Source organism: Vipera berus, assembly GCF_964194415.1.
Source record: "Vipera berus genome assembly, chromosome: W".
Taxonomy (NCBI): domain Eukaryota; kingdom Metazoa; phylum Chordata; class Lepidosauria; order Squamata; family Viperidae; genus Vipera; species Vipera berus.
The window spans coordinates 50,709,227-50,734,318 of record NC_138210.1 but is presented as its reverse complement, the minus strand read 5'-3'; the positions used below and the strand labels follow the sequence as shown (position 1 = coordinate 50,734,318).

Here is a 25,092-nt window from a genome sequence, read left to right as displayed (position 1 = left end):
TAGTGACTTTTCCAAAGTTACGACAACACAGAAAAAGTGACTTATGACCATTTTTCACACTTAACAATTGTTGTGGCATCCCCCATGGGAATGTGATCAAAATTCAGACACTTGTCAACTGATTCATATTTATGATGGTTGCAGTTTCCTGGGGTCATGTGATCAGCTTTTGCGACCTTCTGACGGGCAAATTCGATGGGGAAGCCAGTTCCATTTAACAACCATGTGTTACTAACTTAACAACTGAAGTGATTCACTTAACAACTATGGCAAGAAAGGTCATAAAATTCACTTAACAACTGTCTCTCTTAGCAACAGAAATTTGGGGCTCAATTGTGGTCATAAGTTGAGGACTACCTGTATTGGATTCCTGGTCTTGACACAGGCCAAACCTTAACTCTGTGGCCATTACTGTCTTTAGCCTTTAGCTTCAAAAAGTCTTGTCTGAGTTTGCATATTTCTTGGGTACAGCCAACTCGCTCTCTTGTTGACTGGCTGGCTGCCAGCATTGCCAACCCTTGAATTATGGTTCAAAAGTAGACATTAACACCTTCACCCAAGTGCGCGAACACCTATTGGCAAGCTCTGCCAGAACTCATCTCTGAGGAGGGCAGTGTGGCCTTGTGGGGTTGTACAATCCAAAAATGGATCTCCCAGGGCCACATGGATTATCCAATTCTGCCTTTGAGGGAAAAAAAACTTAAATCATTAAGGCAAAGGAGATTAAACTTTTGGCTCATGATTCTTGTGTGGACCCCCCCCAAGTCTTGATTGGGGTTCTCAAATACTCCTCAGTCATATGCCAGCCCCAAAATTAAATTTTGAGTGATTTGGAGCCAACAAAAAGAAGCAAAGTGGGCGAGAACCAGTTTGGTTTAGTAGTTCAAGCCCCAGGCTAGAATTCAGGAGACAATGAGTTCTAATCTTGTCTTAGGCAGGGTGACTTTGGGGGTAATCACTGTCTCTCCACCTTGCTGAGTTTTGTGGAAAAAATGGAGGAAGGAGCAGTATGTAAGTTTGTTGCTTTGAGTTACTTATAAAGTAAGAAAGGTGTGATAAAAAAAGAACATAAATAAATAAAACCTGCATCCTTTAAAATATCCTCCCAAAGCAAAGACAGGGAAAAAAATAAGATTTTTTTTAATTGTCTGCCCTGATGAACTTTCCAGGGTCCCCCAGAAGGTGCAAAACAGAAAAAGTGCGATTCACGACCCAGACATCCTGCTGATTCTTGCATTTACATGAGTTTTAAGATGTGTGGTGCTTTACAATGAAATCCCTGGTGTCTCTCAGGCAGCTTTTATTAAATCCATATAATCCCATTCCAGTTGATCGGATGCTAAAGGTACAGCATCACAACAGCTTTCTAAGGGCTGCTCAGGAACCCCGATATTTAAAACTTAAATTGGTCATCTTAGATGTCACTCCAAGAGGGGGGAAAAGAATCATATTCTTGAGAAGTTTCCTCTCCTCCTCTTTTCACTCCTCCCTCCCCTTCAGATCTTGCTGTGCAGAAGATTATTTGATGTCGAAATTCAGTCTCACTTCTTCCCATTTCTGGTTTGGAGTGAAGTCTCGGCGGCTTGGAGGAGAAGAGGGGGCTATCAAATTAGTGACCTGGTGGTCCGCTCTTCTGGCCATGAGCTCTGGAAAGTGATCTCCTTGCACCTGTTTTTCACCACTTAACCATGGCTGGCTTAGTGTTTCCACGGGGTTTCTTCACTCTGCTGCTCGGACTGTCTCTGCGAGGTAAGTTGGTCTTGTGGCCAAGGGAGAACAGTCTGTGTAATTCCCACCAGCAGCTGAGTGGGTGTTTGGGGGTCCCCTATGAGTATCTTTGTTGTTTTCTTTCTTAAAGATGGGTGATAGGCTGGGAAGAATGGAGGTGAAGAACAAGTCATAAATGAGATTGCAAAGGGTTGCATGTAGGGTTGAGGATCACAACTGAGTGCTCAACCAGAGACTCAAGGCGGAGCTGTTATTTAGCAAAAGGAACATGTATCTCGCAAAATTCTCGGATTTGATTCTGAGCACTTTCAGATAATAGGGTGGTATTGCATCATTCAAACTCAGACCAACCGTTAAAGGGTGGTTGAATTGCTAATCCTACCTATCCATGGCTTGTTACAGATTATTCTACTAGTTGCTACAATCTTCTGTGTCTGATAAATCTGGAGTAAAAAAAAAATCAAGGGGGAAAGAAAAGTTGAATAATTGGCCAAAGTTACTTATAAAGGAACAGTTCACCTGCTCTAATTTTGAACTAGGATGAACGGTTTTTCACCACAAAAACAGGGTTTGTTGTCGCTGAAAATGTAAAAATTGACAAATTGCACACACACACACACACTGCAACCACAGGAAGTGCCAGCTGACCGGCACAAGATGCCATTGCAAAATGCAGTGAGCTGTGCTTTGCTGGATGGTTTGAAAAATGTTTGTGGGTCTCTTAATCATGTTAAACCTGATTAGTGTCATGTATATATTTGGGGGGTTTTCTGTACGTCCTCGTAGCTGCTTCCTTGCCAATTCATTAGTTCCATGTACAGTAGTTACGCTAATTTTCCTTGAGATATTTATTGTGAATTGTTATTTATTTTAATTATATATATTTTTTAATTTCTCTGTATTTTCCCTTTATTATTTTTATAAATAAGGCAAACATATCCAATTCATTTTCCTCCTTCTACAGCAACTCTGTCAGATGGGTTGGGCAGAGAGAAAGTGATTGGCGCAAGGTCACCCAACTGGCTTTCATGGCTAAAGAGGGACTTGAACTCACAACCTCCCGCTTTCTAGCCTGGTGCCTTATAACCACTAGATCAGGGGTAGGCAACCTTGGCTCTTTTATGACTCGTGGACTTCAACTCCCAGAATTCCTGAGCCAGCTATGCTGAGGGGAAAGGGAGAGGTTTCCAAGCTGAGCCAAGCTGGCTCAGGAATTCTGGGAGTTGAAGTCCACGAGTCATAAAAGAGCCAAGGTTGCCTACCCCTGCACTAGATCAAACTGGCTCTCTGTGCTAAATTTATAACCTGTCTTTTCTCCAGGAGCTCAGCCTGACTCACTTAGGGATCTCCTATCATTGTTCCCCACTATAACAACATCCCTGTGAGATTGTTTTATAGTTGTCTTCTTTTAGCCTGCAAACTGCTGGCTCCCACTTTAAATGTCTTGAAATCTCTTGCTAACAAAATTTACTTCAAATATTATGTTAGGTCACCATATTAAACCGGTCAGTAATTTGAAGATAGGGATATTTCTGAGATTCCGGTATCTTCTCCCAGAAACAATTCCTGTCAAAGAGAGCTGTGGCACATTTTGTTATTCCACTTTGGTGTTGTGTAGGCTTTACCTCTTCTACCTGACATCCGCAACTTGTTGTAAAGTACTCAGAGTGGACAAGTTGTTCCAAATGTTGCATCAACATTTAACACTGATGAGTCGATCCATAGAACAAAACATATTGGTAGTCCTTGATTTATTAGATTAGATTAGATTAGATTAGATTAGATTAGATTAGATTAGATTAGATCATTTTTTACTATGGGCACAATGGCACTCATTAAAAAATAAAATTTAGTTGCTTGCTCTCAAAATGTACACATACATAACACACATTTAAACATACTATAAACATACAGTATGTAATATCAACAATCTAAGATATGCATATGATACCACTCTAATGGCAGAAAGTGAAGAGGAACTAAAGAGCCGCTTGATGCAGGTGAAGAAGGACAGTTCAAATGTTGGCTTGAAATTCAACATTAAGAAAACCAAGATCATGGCATCCGGCCCTCCAAATTCCTGGCAAATAGATGGGGAAGAAATGGAGGTAGCGACAGATTTTATTTTCCTGGGCTCCAAGATCACTGCAGATGGGGACTGCAGCCAAGAAATTAAAAGATGCTCCTGGGGAGGAAAGCCATGGCAAATCTAGACAGCACACTAAAAAGCAGAGACATCACCCTGCCAACAAAAGTGCATATAGTCAAGGCTATGGTCTTCCCTGTTGCAATGTATGGCTGTGAAAGTTTTTTTTTTTAATCCCATTTATATCCCGCCCTTCTCTGAAGACTCAGGGCGGCTTACAATCTAAGAAGCACAAATCAATGTGCTTAGCAATAGCCTTCATTCTATGTATATGCCTGCTTATTAGGGCTTTCGCCCCCCCCCCCCCGCGGCATTTTTACAAAGTCAGCTTATTGCCCCCAACAATCTGGGTCCTCATTTTACTTACCTCGGAAGGATGGAAGGCTGAGTCAACCTTGAGCCTGGTGGGACTCGAACCTGCACTAATTGCAGGCAGCTGGTGTTACTTAAGGAGGCATTAGCCCACTGCTCCACCATAAGAAAGGCTGAGCGCCAAAGAATTGAGGCCTTTGAACTACGGTGCTGGAGAAGACTCCTGCGAGTCCCTTGGACTGCACGGCGATCAAACCGGTCAGTCCTAGAGGAGCTCAACCCTGACTGCTCTTTAGAAGGCCAGATCCTGAAGTTGAAACTCAAATACTTTGGCCACCTAATGAGAAGGAAGGACTCACTGGAGAAGAGCCTAATGCTGGGAAAGATTGAGGGCAATAGAAGAAGGGGACGACAGAGAATGAGGTGGCTGGATGGAGTCACTGAAGCAGTAGGCGTGAGCTTAAATGGACTCCAGAAGATGGTAGAGGACAGGAAGGCCTGGAGGAACGTTGTCCATGGGGTCGCGATGGGTCGGACACGACTTCGCAACTAACAACAACAACAAAACATATGTACACACCTACAACCTTACATATAAGTAACATATAGCTATTAATCACTGTTCATCTTGGATACATAGCGGAAAGAGGAAACTTGAGAGTTCACAAGGTTGATTACTGTATGGGACAAAACTGTGACTGAATCTGGATGTTCTGCTTCGGATACCATGGAGCCTCCTCGCAGAAGGTAACAATGAAAACAGGTTGTGAAGAGGATGTGTAGCGTCCCAGATAATCTTGTGGATCCTGCTCAAGCAACGCTTCTGTGCTATGTTCTGGATGGAGGGGAGGGAACTGCCAATGATCTTTTCAGCCTCCTCACCACTCTCTGCACTGCCTTCCTGTCGCTTAGCGACCGTTAAAAGTTACAATGGACACCCCCCCCAAAGGTAATGGTTGCTTCCCCCATTTTGATCACTCACAACCAGCCCACATTTTTGACCATTTGCAGCATCCCACAGTCACATGACCATGATTCACAATGATTTGCTGAAAACTGGCATTTACTTTCAGATTTTGGCAAAGTACCCTTAGTGAACAGTAGGTTCGCTTAATGACTCTGGCAGTCTCTTAACAACTGCTGTGAGAAACAATCATAAAGTCATGTCATAACCCACATTACAACCATCACGACTTACAACCGTAATGGCCAAGTTCCATTTGGGTTGTAGGTTGAGGACTATCCATGGATGCTTTGATTCCATAAAAAAAATCTTCAGCCTCAATAGAAGTTGATGAAAAAACTCTGATTGCAAATTCTATGAATGAGAAATGGGTAGGGCAAAGACAAGAGGATTTAGCTTTCATAGTAATAACAACAACAACAACAACAATAACAACAACTAAACAATAATAAAGTTGGAAGGGACCTTGGAGGTCTTCTAGTCCAATCCCCTGCTCAGGCAGGAAACCCTATACCAGGGGTAGGCAACCTCGGCTCTTTTATGACTCGTAGACTTCAACTCCCAGAATTCCTGAGCCAGCATAGCTGGCTCAGGAATTCTGTTGAAGTCCACAAGTCATAAAAGAGTCGAGGTTGCCTACCCCTGCCCTATACCATTTCAGACACATGGTTTTGTAACTTTGACCTCTCATGGCAACAATGGCAACTACCACAACTTCCAGCTTTTCAAAAAGCAGAGTTGTCATACTCTCTTATATTAGCAAGGGTGGACAATTATGGCAACCTTACGACCTGTGAACTTCAACTCCCAGAATTCCTGAGCCAGCCATGCAGGTTCAGGAATTGTGGGAGTTGAAGTTCACAGGTCATAAAGTTGCCATAGTTGCCCACCGCTGCTCTATCTATAGTATCATCGGATATTTCATTCATTCTTTTTAAAAAATGACAGTCACCACTGCAGAAACATTTTCAGTGGGGTCTGTTGCTCAGTACACAGTTAAATTTCATTCATTCATTCATTCATTCATTCATTCATTCATTCATTCATTTATTTTACACTAGAAGGTTGATGCCAAGTATACTGCCTGGAATAACTAAGTAATTTTTAAATTGTTTTATAATTTTAGAATTGTAAGCTGCCTAGAATCACTTGGTTGTGTTGTGATTCAGGGTCAGCCTGTGGGTTCGGCAGTTGGGTCGGACGACTCAGAGGAGGAGGGGGGTGTTGAAGAGCTTGCTGAGGGGATTGGAGAGCTTGCTGATGAGAGCCCTTAGCCAGGCCCCTCCCACCTGGTCACGACGGAGACCCAGCTGTGTGAGCCTGACAGCGTGGATGAAGATGACCCACAGCTGGCCCTGTTCAAGGACGCCCGATGCAGGAGGCAGTCAATCAGGAGTAAACAGAGGAAGGCAATGGGGCACCTCGGAAGGAGGCAGAGAGAAGCCACGCCCTGAACTGTATAAAAGGGGAATGTGTGGGAGGGCTGGTTTGCTGAAGGCAACCGCTTGAGTAATTCCTGTTTCATAGCTCCTGTTTCATGGTTGGTGTCTTGTTTTGCTCTGTTTTATGTCAATAAATTTGGCAGGCTTTATTCCAGCCTCTTGCCCTTTGTAAAGGGGTTGTCCCTGCTTTTTCTGCAGGGCCGGTAGCAGGCTGGTACAGAACAGGTTGAATTGGGAGGCCATAGGAAACTAACTAACTAACTAGATTGATTGATTGATTGATTGATATACTTCTGACATTAAATCCATCATCATTTTCTGGTCAGTAACTATGCGATCTCATTTTGGATTTCTTTTTAAGGTTGTGATGTAGTAGGTTTTTTTTAAAAAAAAATGCTCCTTGAATATAGCATCAAACTCAGTTACTCAAGCTCCCCAGTTTGAAGGATACTTCTATAGCTTGACATGCAGCACTTATACTAAGTGCCATGCAATGTCAATCATTCTCACAATGGCAGCTGTTTTCCCCCACCCACCCACCCAGAACATTTAGCTTTTAAAGAGGCGTAATTTTTCCTTGAGACCGATCATCATTCTAGATAACTGTAGAGGCTTTCTGCATTACAGTATAGCTTTAAGCCGTTTTGTGGATTAACTGGTTGGAAATGAACTTAAGGAATCACTTTCCAGATTTCATCTCCTTCCTCTAGTTTGGCCACAATGGTGGATTCTCTTGATCCTTGGACCATCTCACCTGTACACCAATTATGTTATTTTTGATGCATCAATGAGGGGATGTGGTTTCCAATGATAAATATTTTGTATGGGCCTCCTCGTGATTGGTGGTGTGTCCAGTGGGGAAGGAAGGAAGGAAGGAAGGAAGGAAGGAAGGAAGGAAGGAAGGAAGGAAGGAAGGAAGGAAGGAGAAGGAGAAGGAGAAGGAGAAGAACTTGTGTCTTATTTGGGACTTGTGTCTTATCTAATGGGTAGATTTTCACTTCTTCACGAATGAATTTATTAAAAAAGTGTCATCCACGGATGAAAGGAAGAAAACAGTCCAGGTTCACTCAGTTAGATCCCTTCAAAAGGGGAGAGTCAGCCCAGGATGAAACGTCCAGAGAGGGCAGTGATCAGTGACCCCAGCATGGAAGTAGCATAGACTGGCCAATCAGAGTGAAAACTTTTGTCTATACAGATAGTCCTCAACTTACGACCACAATTGTTATGTCAGTAAATAGTTGCAAACATGTTAATAGCAGGTTGCATAGAAGGTTCTTTAAAGCGGGAGATTCTGGTGCAATTATTGGTTACACTTGTAAAAGCGGGAAAATAGAGACTTGTGATTGGATACAGTTAAATCAGCTCCAGTATAAAAGCCTGTAACATTTGACAGTTGACAGTTGACATTTGTGTATTGAATAAACTCTTTTCGTTGCTAACCTCTCTGAGTCATATTCTACCTGAACCAAACAACTGGCGACGAAGGTGGGATAGACGGCGGACCAGAGAAGGATTTGCGGAACAGCTGCGCATAGGCGGCAAAATTTGAAAAGAAGTCACTGTCAACCACAGCGGCCGCGGCAGAATCCACAATTCTCCGAATGGCGCAAATCGGGTCCTTGAAAGAATTCGACCCAAACTTCCCCGAGGACTGGGAAGAATATGTAGGACAGGTCGAAGGTTTTTTACTTGTCAACGGTATAACTGATGACCGAAAAAAGGCGGCCGCATTGCTAACCATATGCGGCACACCGGTGTATCGGATCGCTGTCGGACTTTGTCAACCGCAACCGGTCTCAAGCGTCCCGTATGCCGATCTATTGGCCAAACTTAAAGTGCATTTCACGCCAAGGAGGTCAGAACTCTTTTGGCGTCGCATATTCGAAAAAAGGAATCAGAGACCGGGCGAGTCGATCCAAAAATTCGTCGCTGCAGTCAGAGAAGCAGCAGTACGTTGCAAGTATGACAACTTAGAGATAAGAATCAGGGACAGAGTGGTGCTGGGCTTGCGTGATGAACAACTACAAAACAGAATTATAGCTAAGCCCACCGGCGACTTGCAAGAAGTACTGGACGAACTCCTAACTTATGAATCAACCGGGTATTGCGACCCCCCCCCGAAGTAGCACGGCTGCGTCTGCTGAAATTAATCAAGAAGGCCTTGTGGACTACGGGGAGGTGGACCCGCAATGGGAAGCTGACATCGCCGAAGTCACCAGACGGTTTGGGAAAATGGCGGCAAAACCAGGCCGAAGCGAAGGGCCTGAACCGAGCCGCCGATTCCAAAATACAACACCGCAACGACAAGCAACTACAGCCCAACGACAACTGAGCGACACAGCAACGAGACCGCGCGACAACGACAATAGATGCGGCAGCTGTGGGGGCAATCATCCCCGGGCAACTTGCAGGTTCCGTACGGCCCGATGCAGATTGTGTGGGAAGACCGGCCACATTCAGGCCATTTGCAGGGGTCGTGCACGCGACAATCGCTTACATGAAGTCGACGTTTGGGCCGAAGGTAAGGTAACCCCTTACTATAGTGGCAAAGAGACCCCTAGACCAAGGGCTAAGTTACCGAACCACGGGGAGGTGGCGCGAGTCAATCACCGTAGAAAGGAAAAATTTGACAATAGTGCGGGAGGAAAATTAAAAATTATTGTCCAATTGCAGGGAATTCCTTGCAAAATGGAAATCGATTCTGGGGCCTCCATGTCCGTAATCTCCGGAGAAACCCTTAAAATGATCGAACAGAAAAGTGGCAGAAAGATTCCCCTTATTGCAACAAAAATCCAATTGACCGACTTCCAAAAAACCCCCATAAAAATTAAAGGAAAAATTACTCTCAGCGTTAAGTATAAGGGGTTTAAAGGAGCATTAGATTTAATAGTTACAGAAGGCCAAAGAACTAGTCTGATAGGCCTTAACTGGTTCCCTGCCCTGGGAATTTGGATTGGGGGAATAAATTCAATAATTAAAAACAAGACCCTCAAATCAGTCTGCGATGAATTCGCAGACGTATTTGATGGGTCATTGGGTAAATACAAGGGGCCCCCAATTAATTTTAATCTAGACCCGTCGGTTAAACCTATCAGGCTTAAGGCCCGAAGGGTGCCTTTCGCCCTTAAGCAAACAATCGAGGCCGAGCTCGATAAGCTTGTAGGCCAAGGCGTCCTAGAACCGGTCGAGGGTGGCTTGTGGGAAACGCCGATCGTCACACCCCTTAAACCTAATGGGGATGTGAGGATCTGCGCTGACTACAAAGCCACCCTGAACCTCGGAATGAAAAAACATGCTTACCCGGTCCCGACGGTGAAGCAGGTCCTCGCCACGATACAGGACGGCGCCATATTTGCCAAGTTAGACTTGGCGCAGGCGTATTTGCAATTAACTGTTTCTAAAGAGGCTGCTGAAGCTCAAACTATAGTTACCCACAAGGGGGCGTTCCGAGTCCACAGACTGCAATTTGGTATTGCAGCAGCTCCAGGCATCTTCCAAGAAGTGATGGAGAGGACCTTAAAGGGCATACCTGGTGTATGCCCTTACTTTGATGATGTTCTTATAGCTGGAAGAAATGAAGAGATATTAGCTGAGCGTCTGGAACAGGTACTGGGAAGGTTTAGGAGGGCTGGACTTAAATTAAAAAAGGAGAAATGCTGTATTGGGGTTAAATCTACTGAATTTTTAGGATTTAGGATAGATAAAAGTGGAATTCATCCTACCCCTGATAAAATCAAGGCAATTAAAATGGCACCAGAACCAAAAAACAAGGCTGAATTACAAGCCTTTCTAGGGTTGGTTAACTTTTACCACACATTCGTGCCACACAAAGCTGCCATAGCAGAACCACTACATAGACTTTTAGATAAAAAAAACCCATGGCAGTGGCTTGATAAACATAGAGTCAGTTTCCAAACATTAAAAAATATTCTGTCTAGCCAATCCACAGTAACCCATTTTATTGAAAATAAACCAATTTATTTAGCTTGCGATGCTTCTCCTTATGGTGTGGGGGCTGTTATCAGCCACTTGGATAGTCAGGGAATCCAAAAGCCAATTGCATATTATTCCAGGACGCTTACGAAAGCAGAGCGGAATTATGCACAGATTGATAGGGAAGCATTAGCAATTGTGGCAGGAGTAAAAAAGTTCCATGATTACCTTTATGGTAGGAACTTTACCATACTCACTGACCACAAACCATTATTGGGACTGTTTACCACCGATAAACAGACACCACAAATAATGTCTCCCAGAATGCTGAGGTGGTCAATTTTCCTCTCAGCATATTCATTTTCACTTCAACATAGGCCAGGTAAGGAAATGGGACATGCAGATGCCCTTAGCAGACTGCCCTTAAACATCATTGAGGAGGACCCTGCTCCTGTGGGACAAATTATGTCTTTACAGGACATTCCTGAATGCCCTTTAACTGCCAAAGATATAGCTGAAGCTACCAAAAAAGACCATACCCTTAAGAGAATCATGGCCTGGGTCCTTAGTGGGTGGCCAAGCGCTAACCCGGATGCAAAGTACATTCCATATTTTAGAAGGAAGGATGAACTATCATCCCATTTGGGATGTATTTTGTGGGGCAACCGTGTTGTCATTCCTGAGATCCACAGACCTACAATTTTATTGGAATTACATGAGGGTCACCCGGGAATAGTACGTATGAAGGCTTTAGCGAGAAGTCACTTATGGTGGCCAGGTCTTGACAAGGACATTGAAGAATGTGTTTCTGGATGTTATTTATGTCAACGATCCAGACCGGAGCTGCCTCACACACACACTCATAAATGGGAATTGGCCAGGAATCCTTGGTCTAGGATTCATATTGATTTTGCTGGACCTTTCCAGGGGTTAACCTTCCTAGTAGTGGTGGACAGTTTCTCTAGGTGGCTAGAGGTAGTACCTGTCAGTTCTATGACTACGTGTAGAACAATACAGGTTTTAAGGGGCCTCTTTGCCACTCATGGGTTACCTGATGTAATTGTGTCTGATAATGGGCCCCAATTCACCTCTGTTGAATTCCAGGATTTCCTCAGGGCCAACTCGATTAGGCATGCAACATCAGCACCCTTCCACCCGTCCACCAACGGCTTGGCTGAACGCAACGTGAGGACCACCAAAGACGCATTGAAACGTATCATCCGCGGTGATTGGCACCAAAGACTGGCAGACTTTTTGCTGACCCAACATACTACCCCTTGCACGGCTACCGGAAAGAGCCCAGCAGAAATGAGGTGGGGAAAAAGGCTAACCACCAAACTGGACAGGTTACATCCGGACAGACTACCCTCAAGTGCTGAACTGGACATTCCAAACAGATCATTCAAAATCGGAGATTTAGTCTGGGCCAGAAATTATGCACAAGGAGACAAATGGATTCCAGGGGTGGTCACTGACATATTGGGGCCCTTGTCTTACACCACAGGTCGGCAACCTGCGGCTCCGGAGCCGCATGCGGCTCTTTGAGCCGTCTCTTGCGGCTCCCAGCCGCCCGGTGCGCGCGCACCTCTTCCAACGGGCAGTGGTGCGCGCGCACCTCTCCAAATGGAGAGTGGCACCGCCCGTTTGGAGAGGTGCACGCGCACCTCCCCGAATGGGCGGAGGTGCGCGCGTACCTCCGCGCGAATGGGCAGCGGTGCCGCTCTTTCAGGAAGCCCGCCGCGGCCCGTCTGTGAAGCTGCCGAAAGCGGCAGCTTAGCAGACGGGCCGCGGCAGCTTCCGCAAAGAGCGGCGCCCCTGCCCATTCCGAGAGGTGCGCGCGCACCTCTCCGAACGACCGGAGGTGCGTGCGCACCTCCCCAAACCTTGGGGGAGGTGCGCGCGTACCTCCGTGCGAACGGGCAGCGGTGCCGCTCTTTCAGGAAGCCCGCCGCGGCCCGTCTGTGAAGCTGCCGAAAGCGGCAGCTTAGCAGACGGGCCGCGGCAGCTTCCGCAAAGAGCGGCGCCCCTGCCCATTCCGAGAGGTGCGCGCGCACCTCTCCGAACGACCGGAGGTGCGCGCGCACCTCCCCAAACCTTTGGGGAGGTGCGCGCGTACCTCCGCGCGAACGGGCAGCGGTGCCGCTCTTTCAGGAAGCTGCCGCTTTCGGCAGCTTCCTGAAAGAGCGGCGCCGCTGCCCCTTCGCACGGAGGTACGCGCGCACCTCCCCAAAGGTTTGGGGAGGTGCGCGCGCACCTCCGGTCGTTCGGAGAGGTGCGCGCGCACCTCTCGGAATGGGCAGGGGCGCCGATCTTTGCGGAAGCTGCCGCGGCCCGTCTGCTAAGCTGCCGCTTTCGGCAGCTTCACAGACGGGCCGCGGCGGGCTTCCTGAAAGAGCGGCACCGCTGCCCATTCGCGCGGAGGTACGCGCGCACCTCCGGTCGTTCGGAGAGGTGCGCGCGCACCTCTCGGAATGGGCAGGGGCGCCGCTCTTTCAGGAAGCTGCCACGGCCCGTCTGCAAAGCTGCCGAAAGCGGCAGCTTTGCAGACGGGCCGTCGCCATCGGGCAACCGGGAACCGGTTCCATCTCATTTTTAAAAAAATGGCAGCCGCGTGCGTCCGCGCATGCGCAAAAAACCTTTTTGCGCATGCGCGTGCATGGACACACGCACGCGGCTCCCTCTTTTTTTAATTTGTGATGGAACCGGTTCCCAGTGGCTCTTTTTCTTTTTTAGGTTGCCGACCCCTGTCTTACACCATTGAGGGGGAAGGGAATAGGGTAAGCAAAAGACACATAGATCAGCTAAGGAAGAGAGTTATGGGTAGCATGCCAGTAGAGGGTGATCATAGTGTACACGGGGGGAATATCGCATCATGGCTTTATCATAACAACCTGCCAGTTAGTGGAGAAGCGGAAAACCAAAATCAAACCAGAGAATCCACTGCTAACCCACAACAGGGTCAAATTGAATGGGAGCAGTCCCCCTTGAGCAGGCCCGTATTAGCTGAGCATCAATATCAAACACAACATCAATCACCAATTGTCAGTAGAGTAGCATCCGAGCCAGCAATCCTAGAGTCCAGACCATCAGATGTAAGTCAGCCAAGCAGACAATCTAAGAGCAATGACCTTGGTAATCAACCTAATAGATATCCATCAAGGGTCCATAGGCCACCCAAATACTTAAGAGATTATGTCAATAAATAACAACAACTGGGGGGTAAGGGGTGTTATGTCAGTATATAGTTGCAAACATGTTAATAGCAGGTTGCATAGAAGGTTCTTTAAAGCGGGAGATTCTGGTGCAATTATTGGTTACACTTGTAAAAGCAGGAAAATAGAGACTTGTGATTGGATACAGTTAAATCAGCTCCAGTATAAAAGCCTGTAACATTTGACAGTTGACAGTTGACATTTGTGTATTGAATAAACTCTTTTCGTTGCTAACCTCTCTGAGTCATATTCTACCTGAACCAAACAACAATTGAGCCCAACATTTATGTTGCTAAATGAGAAATGTGTTAGGTGAGTTTTGCCCCTTTCTACGACCTTTTCTTGACACATTTGTTAAGTGAATCACTGCAGTTGTTAAATTAGTAACCCGTTTGTTAAGTGAACTCTGGTTTCCCTGTTAACCTGTCAGAAGGTTGCAAAAGGTGATCATATGACCCTGGGACACTGCAACCGTCATAAATTTGAGCCAGTTGTCAAGCATCCGAAAGTAAATCACATGACCTGGGGATGCTGGAATGGTCGTAAGTGTGAAAAACGTTCATAAGTCACTTTTTTCAGTGCTGTTGTAACTTCGAACGGTCAGTAAGTGAACTGTTGTAAGTTGAGCACTTCCTGTAATGAAGTTAAGCTCAACTCATAAACTGGACCAAGTGGTGGACAGAGGTTGTTTCAGAGGGGGCTACTGGGGAAAGCAGATATCACGCATTCCTGTCCTTAAGACATATTAGTCATCTGTCCTCTCGTGGAAGTAAGGCTGATGGTTGTGAGGATCAGCTGTACAATTTTTTCCCCCCCAAACATTTGCTTGAGTAAATCCATCGGAGATGCAGAGATGGATACTGTTGTGGTGTCTGATAAAGTGGAAGGTTAGGCACTTCACCCAATTTTTAAAAATTGGCCCGGTGCAATCCCAGGCCTCCTAGATAATAGGAGTGCCTGGATGAGGAATTCTGGGAGTTGAAGTCCACAAGTCATTAAAGGGCCAAGTTTGAAGAACCCTGACTTAGAACCATGTATAACTCCATGCAAACAGAATGCTAAGAAGAGAACAGCAATAAATGAGTCTTGCTGCACATGCTCATCAGCAAGAAAAACGACAAACTATAAATGCAGGTGTAGTACAAAACAACCCCAACAGCTCAATTATCACAGAACAAAGTCACACATAAGAAGCTGTGTCTGAAGTCTCTATGGTCAAGCAAAAATGCACTGCATTAACCCAGAACTCCAGAAAAGCAGAAACAAAAAAGGAGAAATATAGCATGCTCCAAAACTATGGATATCCACACAGCTTCCTCAAAAAAAATGTCTTTCCATGCATCCACTACAAAATTTGCCCAGTTTATGAATAGAATATTCCCCCCCCCATTCATGTCGGAGACACTATTTAAGGTGTACCCACCACGCAGCAATACTCAGGTCTGAAACACTGGCTTGCTACCTCCAACCCAGTGTCCTAACCACGTGAGCCATTGCACTCCTACAGAATAACTTTATCTTGTATGAAAAATATCTCTGGAGCTTCCAACATATAATCCTTAGGCATCATAATAGCTAATAAACCAACAAAATCTATCTAGAGCATCCTGCATGAACCCAAAGGCCCAACACAGGAATTATCTACAACACACAATTCAAGGATTGTATAGGGGCAACAGGCAGAAAATTGAGAGAATGCATCCATGAGGAAATTTAATAAAACCTGCTTAATTTCATAACACACTGACCAGTTCAGCCAACATTTCAATTAGGAAACTTTAGACATCTTTAAACCAAACCTGGTACATAAATGCAAGAGAATTCCTACAGGTCTGGCACTTTGACCATGAACAGATCCACTGAGGTAAGATCTATAAACCACTCAAGAATGGAAGCAACCAAAGATCAAGCAAAACAAGACCTAAAAATATCCTTCCTCGGCTTACATCTTAATCAACTCCCAGTGAAGCAGGAGCCAGTACTAGGTAAACAAGAGATAACTACCCAAAGATAGGTCAGGAAAGAAACAATGCCCTAATCAAGGTTGGTAGAAAAAAGCTACCACACAGAAAGAGCCAACCAGCTCATTTCTCCCTGCACTGATGATGTTACCTAGCCTGGTAATGAAAGGTGCTCATGAAGAGAAGCAAGTTCGGAAAATCTTGCCTCCATTCATATCCTCTTTGGGGTCAGAAGCTCATGGTGATTGTTCTAGAAAGTTCTTTCCTGATTCTTCTTGGAATCCAGAAAGGCACTTTCTCTTTTCATTCAGAATTTTTGCTTCGGGTCAGGATGGCTCCCAATGCTTGTTTCTGCCAGGGGCTACCACCTTACCATAACTGAAGCAACCAGGTTTGGATTGGTGCAGAAGGGACTTGGGGGGGGAGGCGGGGGGGGGGGGGGAGAGCCGGATTTTAAGGGCTAAGTGTCCTCTCTTAATGTCAGTCCTTGGACTTTGAAGTAGGCCAGGTAAGGAAACAGATGCCACAAAGATTCCAGGAATGAGATTTTATTTTGAAGGGCAGAGTAACAAAATTGTGAAAGCCTACCGCTCTTACTGTATATCAGGCAAAATCATGATGGGATTATTCTGAGCCTCTTTAGGCCTCCTCCTTCCCCAGGACTGACTTGTCATTTCTCCTTCAACCGTTCATCCATTCTTCATCAGAGTTATCTCCATATTTCTCTACACTCAGCAGCTGATGGCCTGTCCTCAGGTGGGGTCACATCAGAGCTTCCAAACTTGGACTGCAAAAATTGAGATGGCCATTAGATGACAGTGAAGAGGCATTTCTTTGCTGCCATCTAGTGGTTGGTAGATTTTTTCCCCCCAATCCACAGTTAATACAAATAGTCCTTAATTTACGACCACAATTGGGACCAGATTTTCTGTTACTAAACAAGTAACTCCAGCCTATCCTGACAAGGGCTTGAGGAAAGAAATGGCTTGAAAGGTGATTTCCAGAACTGCCTCCCTCAATGGCCCATTGTTTCTCCTTAGCTGAGGAGTCCATTTATGCTTCTTCTGGCATGGGCTAAGACCATCTGATCTGGATAGCCATTAGATGACAGCAAGAGCTACAGGAAAAACTGCTTTTTCCTGGCATCTCACGGTCATCTGTGTTCCTCCACCCCGAACTTAATAGCCTTAAGTGGGTTGGTGCCGACAGAAGACATTGGAGACATTGTGGTAGGATCGACGGAGCTTGGCTCGCTCTGAGCTGGCAGCCGAACTGCATGTGTGTCCCTCAGCGTTTGGCTGAGCCTCACCAGTCTGCAGACACCTCAGCCCTTCTCCAGCAAAAGCCCTTCTCCACAAGTCTGTTACTGTATGTACATAGGGGATGTCACACAGAGATAAGCCACTGATACCACCAGGTGGCAGGGTGCTCTGTCAGGATTGGCAGGGCATCCTTTGGCGGGAAATCCGGACATTGGGATTGGTTCGAAGTATACCTGGCTAGGTATATAAAAGGGGCAGTTGCCCTTTGTTAGGGCAAGTCTGTGCTGTAGCAATAAAGAGTACTATGCTGAACCCTGTTGTCCTGAGTCGTCCATCTTGACCATGCGGTCCAGAACTCACGATCTAACAGGTCTGATTGTGGCAGCAAGATTTCCTGTGTTGTCTCTACCACAAAGGAACCATCATGTTCCTTCAAGAAAAGGCCCCCTACAGCTATGGGGCCTAACTTAAAGCACACTCTCGCCTGATTGTTTGCATTGTTTATAATTCGCTTGGTTAGGGAGTGTGTAAATGTGCTTTACACTTCTCTCCCACCCACACTCACAGTATCTCATACGTAGAATTCTCTCTCCTTTACCTTGAGTGATTTGCTAATTGCTTGTCAGCCCTGCATCTACAGTGCTGAAGAAGTCTTGGTGAAAAAGCAGTGCTTTAGAGCAGCGTTTCTCAACCCTGGCCAATTTCAGACATAACAGCGATGAACATATAACTGCTAAAATGTTGAAATTGTTGAAATTTAGAATAGAATAGAGCTGGAAGGGACCTTGGAGGTCTTCTAGTCCAGCCCCCTGCTCAAGCAGGCGAACCTATACCATTTCATTTGAAATAGAAGAATAAGAGACAAAAGTTTAGCCCACTTTATCATACATTCAACTCCCAGAATTCCCCAGCCAGCAATGTTAAGTTTGCTGTAAAATATAGAACTATAAAAATAGGGAGCTTTATTTGTGAAGTGGTTCTGACTGATCGTATCTTGTCAAATTAGTGTCAATTCTCACCAATCACACCACAAATTTTCTCCAGGAAGATTTATCTTCAATGTGGTCCTTCAGGTCTTTCATTAATGCACCCATAATTGCTATAATTTCTTCATCCACCTTGCTGCTACATCCTCCACTTACAACAGTTCAATTACTGATGGTTCAAAGTTACAACGGCACTGAAAAAAGTGACATGACCATTCTTTCACACAACTGTTGCAGCATCCCCCGTGGTCACGCGATCAAAATCCAGCTGCTTGGCCCCTGAGTCATATTTATGACGGTTGCAGCGTCCCGGGATCACGTGATCACCTTTTGCAAACCTCTGACAAACAAAATCAATAGGAAAGCCAGACTCACCCAACAGCTGCGGTACTAACTTAACAACTGCAGTGATTCACTTAGTAAATGTGGCAAGAAAGGTCATTAAAATGGGGCAAAACTCACTTAACAAATGTCTCGCTTAGCAACGTAAGTTTTGGGCTCAGTACTGGTTAGGGTTTGGGTCGAGGACTACCTGTTTGTTCTCTTCTCCTCTGTTCTTCCACTTTCCCAGCATGATAAGACTTATTAAGGAAGCGAAGCCTTTGCACAGTTATTCATTGATATTCCAAGTGAAAATTCTTGAAATTCTGTATTGTTTGATGATCCATTTGTTTACTTTCCAGGCTGTCTGTGGTATTTTTAGACCTTTTCTCCAAAATCAAAGTGATGACGTGATCCTACTGTTATATCAATATTGGAAATGTGTGACTTATAACTTTATTCCCTCAACAGATTGAGGTAGGGTGTCAGCCATTTTAAGTACAGTAGTCCAAAGGAGAAACCCAAAGCACTAAGTTTGTGTTGAGAATCTTGCAAATCTGAAAGAACAACTGTTCTCCAAAGAACTACAGAGTGGTTTTTTTTTTCCTGAGGTGCTTCCCACACCTCCTTTCCTTCTGTGGGCTGAGACATCTCGTGTCTGAACATTTCCCCCTAGACCGTGACTCTTCTTCCTCCTGTTTCCCAAGGTCAGTTTTACAGACCATTACATCAGGCTGTCAAATCTGAACTGGGAATAAAAATAGACGGTGGTCATTTAGTGATCAGGTGGGGTTTTTTTTGAAGCCAAAGTATAGTGTTCCTAGTATGTAGAGATGTGAAGGCCTGGGGAAAAAAAACAACTGGAAAAATTTAGAAAACAACAGGGCTTCCCCCCCGCCAAATTTTTTCCTTTCCCCCCCAAAGCTGTTTGGAAAAAAATGAGGGAGGAAAAAACCTCCCCTCCCCCAATTTTTTCAGTTTTTTTCCAGGCCTTCCCATCTCTAATCTCTACCCCTACCCTAAGAACCGTGGTGCCACAGTGGCTAGAATGCTGTATTGCAGGCTACTTCTGCTGACTGCCGGCTGCCAGCAGTTCGATTCTCACCAGCTCAAGGTTGACTCAGCCTTCCATCCTTCCGAGGTCAGTAAAATGAGGACCCAGATTGTTGGGGGGCAATAGGCTGTAAACCGCTTAGAGAGGGCTGTAAAGCACTGTGAAGTATATAAGTCTATTATTACCCAGAAGAGGGGAAGTCACACTCCAGTCGGCGATCCCATGTGGTGCTGCGAAAATCACACATAAACACCCACATGTAATGAACACTATTTCCCCTGCTTTATTTTCTTTTTTTACATAATCTCCCTAACTCCCCCCCCTTTTACATCGAAAAGGGTGTGGGAACCATCTTTAAAATATTAGGTGTTTTGAGAGGTGGTGAGAAAAAGCCAAGCTGCTTGCATCTGTACACCTTAAAACCAAGCATCTGTCATCTCAAAAACAAAAGAAAAGGGGAAAAAAACCCCTAATATCCAGGCACTTAATACTTGATGATTAGACAGAAGGGAAACAGTATTAATTATTTTATAAGGTAAAGGTAAAGGTTCCCCCGCACATGCGTGCTAGTCGTTTCCGACTCTAGGGGCCGGTGCTCATCTCCGTTTCAAAGCCGAAGAGCCAGCGCTTGTCCGAGGACGTCTCCGTGGTCATGTGGCCGGCATGACTAGACGCCAAAGGCGCACAGAACGCTGTTACCTTCCCACCGTAGCGGTCCCTGTTTTTCTACTTGCATTTTTACGTGCTTTCGAACTGCTAGGTTGGCAGAAGCTGGGATGAGTAACAGGCGCTCACTCTGTTATGCGGCACTCGGGATTCGACCCGCCAAACTGCCGACCTTCTGATCGACAAGCTCAGCGTCCAAACCCGCTGAGCCACCGCATCCCTCAATTATTTTATAGTCCCTGCATTTTTCTGCAACATTTAACTCTTTACCTGGTTATTAAATTTATATTTATATATTCATTCATCATATTTCTGTACCGCTCATCACATGTGACTCTTATACAGTGCACAAGTTTTCCATTGCAATTCATGATTAAAAGTACTACACAGCAATAGATAGGCAGTATCCACCCACTTGGAAATTACTTCTGCTGAAAACCAGGAGGCAACTGTATTTTGTCTTGTTAGAAGTGCGACATTCAGTGAGTATATGGACTGTGGCCTATCAATTGTACATTCATTGTTAAGTTACTGCTATTCAGTCAATCAATCAATCAATCAATCAATCAATCAACCAAGCAATGTTTTACATTGGAAACATCAGTTTTCATTGTTGATGATTACTGGTCTATTAGAAAAAGATGAAGAGAACAACAGAGCTGGAAGGGACCTTGGAGGTCTTCTAGTCCAACCCTGTACTGTACAGTGTTTAGATATAGACACGATATAGAGCCAGTTTGGTCTAGTGATTAAAGTGCTGGCCCAGAAAACAGAAGAAGGTGAGTTCTAATCCTGATTTAGGTGTGAAACCTGATTGGATGACTTTGGACCAATCAACAGGAGACTGTCAGTTCTAGTCCTGCCTTAAGCATGAAAGCCAGTTGGCTGACTTTGGGTCAATCACCAGAAGACTAAGAGTTCTAGTCCTGCCTTAAGCATGAAAGCCAGTTGGCTGACTTTGGGTCAATCACCAGAAGACTAAGAGTTCTAGTCCTGCCTTAAGCATGAAAGCCAGTTGGATGACTGGGTCAGTCACTCTGCCCAAACCACTTCACAGGATTGTTGTATGTAGGGATAAAAAGGAGGAAGAAGGAATATTAGGTATATTTGTGGCCCCAAGTTATTTATAAAAATAATAAAGGCAGCATATAAATAAATAAACACAGTCTAAAGGGAAAAAAGGGACGCGGTGGCTCAGTGGGTTAGGACGCTGAGCTTGTCGATCAGAAGGTCGGCAGTTTAGCGGATTGAATCCCGAGTGCCGCGTAACAGAGTGAGCGCCTGTTACTCGTCCCAGCTTCTGCCAACCTAGCAGTTCGAAAGCACGTAAAAATGCAAGTAGAAAAATAGGGACCACTACGGTGGGAAGGTAGCAGCGTTACGTGTGCCTTTGGCATCCAGTCATGCTGGCCACATGACCACGGAGACGTCCTCGGACAAGTGCTAGCTCTTTGGCTTTGAAACGGAGATGAGCACCGGCCCCTAGAGTCGGAAACGACTAGCACGCATGTGCAGGGGAACCTTTACCTTTTAAAGGGAAAAAAACAGAGTATATCAGCCCTAATTAGGATTATCAAATATCTGAACAGGCAAAAAAGAACATGGACAATTAGAAAAGGGGGGGGCGACAAAAACTGCAGCAAAAAACTGCAAAAAAAAATTATTTAGCCTTACATGTATATAAAATTACTTTTTACAGCATTAGAAAAAGATTTTTCAACCACAATATTTTTCCAACAAAGCGTTTCTTTTCAAGAAGCTATGCTTGTGACAACAAAGAATTGGTGATGTGGAAAAGAAAGAACAGGCAATCTAATACAGTCAAAGAACACAAAAGTTTCAGTCGCTACTGTTGTGAAGTGTCCAGAAAAGAGAAAAACAAGGAACTTAGAAAACCAGACAATAATCGATTTTGAACCTATGCCTGAAATGAGATGAAAAGGAGGATGTGGTTCATTTTGCCAGAAGTCTGGTAACTTTAGCCCTAATCAATAATCCAGCTGGAGCATTATTGATCAGAGGACATTCCTGATCTATTTTGAAAGCGATACATACTATAACACTCAACCAGCAGAGAAATTCTAAATCAGGGTTTTCCAACCGGCAATTTAATACGCGTGGACTTCAACTCCCAGAATTCCCCAGCCAGTACACCCAGCACAGCTGTCTAGGGAATTCTGGGAGTTGAAATTCATGCATCTTAAGGTGCCAAGATTGAAAAACCCTGTTCTAAATGGAGGGCTGCTAATCCTAAGAATTGATTTCATTCACAAACTTCAAAGGAGAAATGAGACAGGGTGATGGTGCATAAAAAGTCTTCCTTGGAAAGACCTTGGTGCTCTGCCTTATTACGGCCAGCTCTGTCATTGGACCAAGATGGAAAGGAGATGCAGAGTTGCCAAAAGCTAGCACACTGTGTTTTTTTTTTCTTCCAACATGTGGGAAAGCAGTAGCATTTCCTCTAGTTGCAGTTTCAGTGGAGAGAAATAAAATGTCGCAATGATTCCACTTCTCAGCACAGGAATGCAATTTTGCAAGCCGCCTTGAATGACCTCTGTGTAAGTTGGGCAGTTATGTAAATTTGTTTAATAAATAAATACAATGAAATAAATGTAACACCACAATGGTAGGATACAGGTAGTCCTCGACTTTTGACCACAGTTGAGCCCAAAATTTATGTTGCTAAGTGAAGCATTGGTTAAGTGAGCTTTGCCCATTTTACGGCCTTTCTTGCCACAGTTGTTAAGTGAATCATTACAGTTGCTAAGTTAGTAACATTGCTGTTGAGTGAATCTGGCTTCCCCACTGACTTTGCTTGTCAGCAGGTCACAAAAGGGGATCACAGAAATATGAACCAGTTGTCAAGTATCCAAATTTTGATCATGTGACCAAGGGGATGCAGCAACGGTCGTAAGTGTGAAAAATGGTCATAAGTCACTTTTTTCCGGTGCCGTTGTAACTGTGGATGGTCACTAAATGAACTGTTGTAGGTTGAGGATTACCTGTACTGTAGGGATAAGGACCGATTTTAGACATTCGTTCATTAACTCGTTCAGCAAATTTCTACGCTGCCCCTCTCGTCTAAGTGATTCTGAATGGCTGACAAACCGCCTCATAAAATAATGTAAAAACATGACTAAAAGCACAGTTGAAAATAAAATAAAAAGTAAGGTTACAATTTACCAAATTAAAAGTAAGAAATCAAAATTAAAAAATGAACGAGGCAGAAGGAGTGCCCTCAAGCCACCCGCTACCTGCAAGGTTGCATCACACTCTTTGACTCCCAGGTCTTAAACCTCTTCTGGAAGGCTGAAAGTGTGTGTGTGGGGGGGGCGGTTTCCACTTGATTTCTGGGGGTAAGATACTTGAAAGAGTGTGGAGGGTGCCTGAGAAGGCCCACCTCCTAGATCCCACAATTCAAAATTCTTTAACCGATGGGTTTCACACCATGTCCTCCCTACCTGACCAGGTGGGACGGGTCAATGAAATTGGGATGAGATGGTTCCCGAGCCACTATAGTCCTGACTAAAAAGCTAAAGGTAAAGGTTCCCCCGCACATGCGTGCTAGTCGTTTCCGACTCTAGGGGCCGGTGCTCATCTCCGTTTCAAAGCCGAAGAGCCAGCACTTGTCCGAGGATGTCTCCGTGGTCATGTGGCCGGCATAACTAGACGCCAAAGGCACACGGAACGCTGTTACCTTCCCACCATAGTGGTCGCTATTTTTCTACTTGCATTTTTACGTGCTTTCGAACTGCTAGGTTGGCAGAAGCTGGGACGAGTAACAGGCGCTCACTCTGTTACGTGGCACTCGGGATTCAACCCACCAAACTGCCGACCTTCTGATCGACAAGCTCAGCGTTCTAACCCACTGAGCCACCGCGTCCCTATAGTCCTGACTGCAGTGGGCTTAATCTCAGCAGGGCTACTGCTGCTACTTCAAGTCTAGAAAACGTAGAAGACCCCAGATATTTTTTTTAGAAATATATCTGAGGTGTAATCTGGTCCCTTCCTCTTCTCTTTCTAGAGACCCTTGAGAGAAAGAATGCTTCTGCATTTGATTGCAACAGTATTGATCTTCCAGGCACCAAGTTTTATCTTAAGTTGAAGGAAATAGAGAAATTACAGAATTTTGCACTACTGCTTAAGTGGCGTGGAAGGAGAGAAACACAGAGAATAAGAAAGGGAGAGAGAAAAAATTGGGGGGAGGGAGAGGGAGAGAGAGGCTAAATCTGAATAGGAATACAGTAAAATACTGGGAAAGAGACAACCGGCACTGGGGGCTTGGGGGGGGGAAAGAAAATGCACAGGAGGGAGCATCCATGAATGTATGTATGTCCCAGTGTGCCTTGCCAAGGGCCCCCAGTGCGCCCTTGTTTTTTGAGGGATGCCTAGCTCCCCAATCAGCTCTATGGGCACCATTGAGCATGTCATTTTTCTGTCTAAATTAAGAACAACGAGAGGCAAATAATGGGTCTTCTGTCACTTCCCTCCCTATAGGAGTTATATCTGGAATCGGCCTCACTAGGTAGACAATTGGGAATTTATTTATTTATTTATTTATTTATTTTATTGGATTTGTATACCGCCCTATTCCCATAGGACTCAGGGCGGTTTACAGGGCAGTTAAAACCATGAATACAAAAAAATAAAAACAATTAAAACAAATTAAATTCAAGCCCCAAGAGTAAATCTAAAACCCAGTTAAATTAACAACCCCACAGTCTGGACCAAACAGATCGAAGAGCCAAGTTTTCAGGTCCCGGCGAAATGAGCGAAGGTCGGGGGCAGTCCTAAGTTCTGTGGGTAGTTGGTTCTATAGGGCAGGCGCACACACAGAGAACGCCCTTCCCCTGGGAATAACCCGCTGGCATTCATTAACTGGCGGTACCCTGAGAAGGCCCTCCCTGTGGGGGCGCACAGGACAATGGGAAGATGATGCTGGCAGCAGGTGTTCCCTTAGATAGTCCGGACCCAAGCCATTTAGGGCTTTATAGGTCATTACCAGCACCTTGAATCTCACCTGGAGGGCAACCGGAAGCCAATGCAGCTCACGGAGAAGAGGTGTTACATGGGAGTATCGGGAAGCTCCCATCAAAACTCGCGCG

The 25,092-nt window shown here is 45.0% G+C and overlaps 1 protein-coding gene across 1 annotated transcript in view; it reads left to right on the top strand.

Moving 5' to 3' along the window:
• The first annotated feature begins 1,656 nt into the window (after positions 1-1,656).
• The window catches only part of LOC308676592 (integrin alpha-L-like), an 87,614-nt gene continuing 64,178 nt past the window's right edge, over positions 1,657-25,092 (top strand). The window contains exon 1 of the mRNA XM_081342486.1: positions 1,657-1,749. Within this exon, the coding sequence (XP_081198612.1) occupies positions 1,689-1,749 (61 nt within the window). The 5' untranslated portion in view covers positions 1,657-1,688. The remainder of the gene's footprint in view (positions 1,750-25,092) is intronic.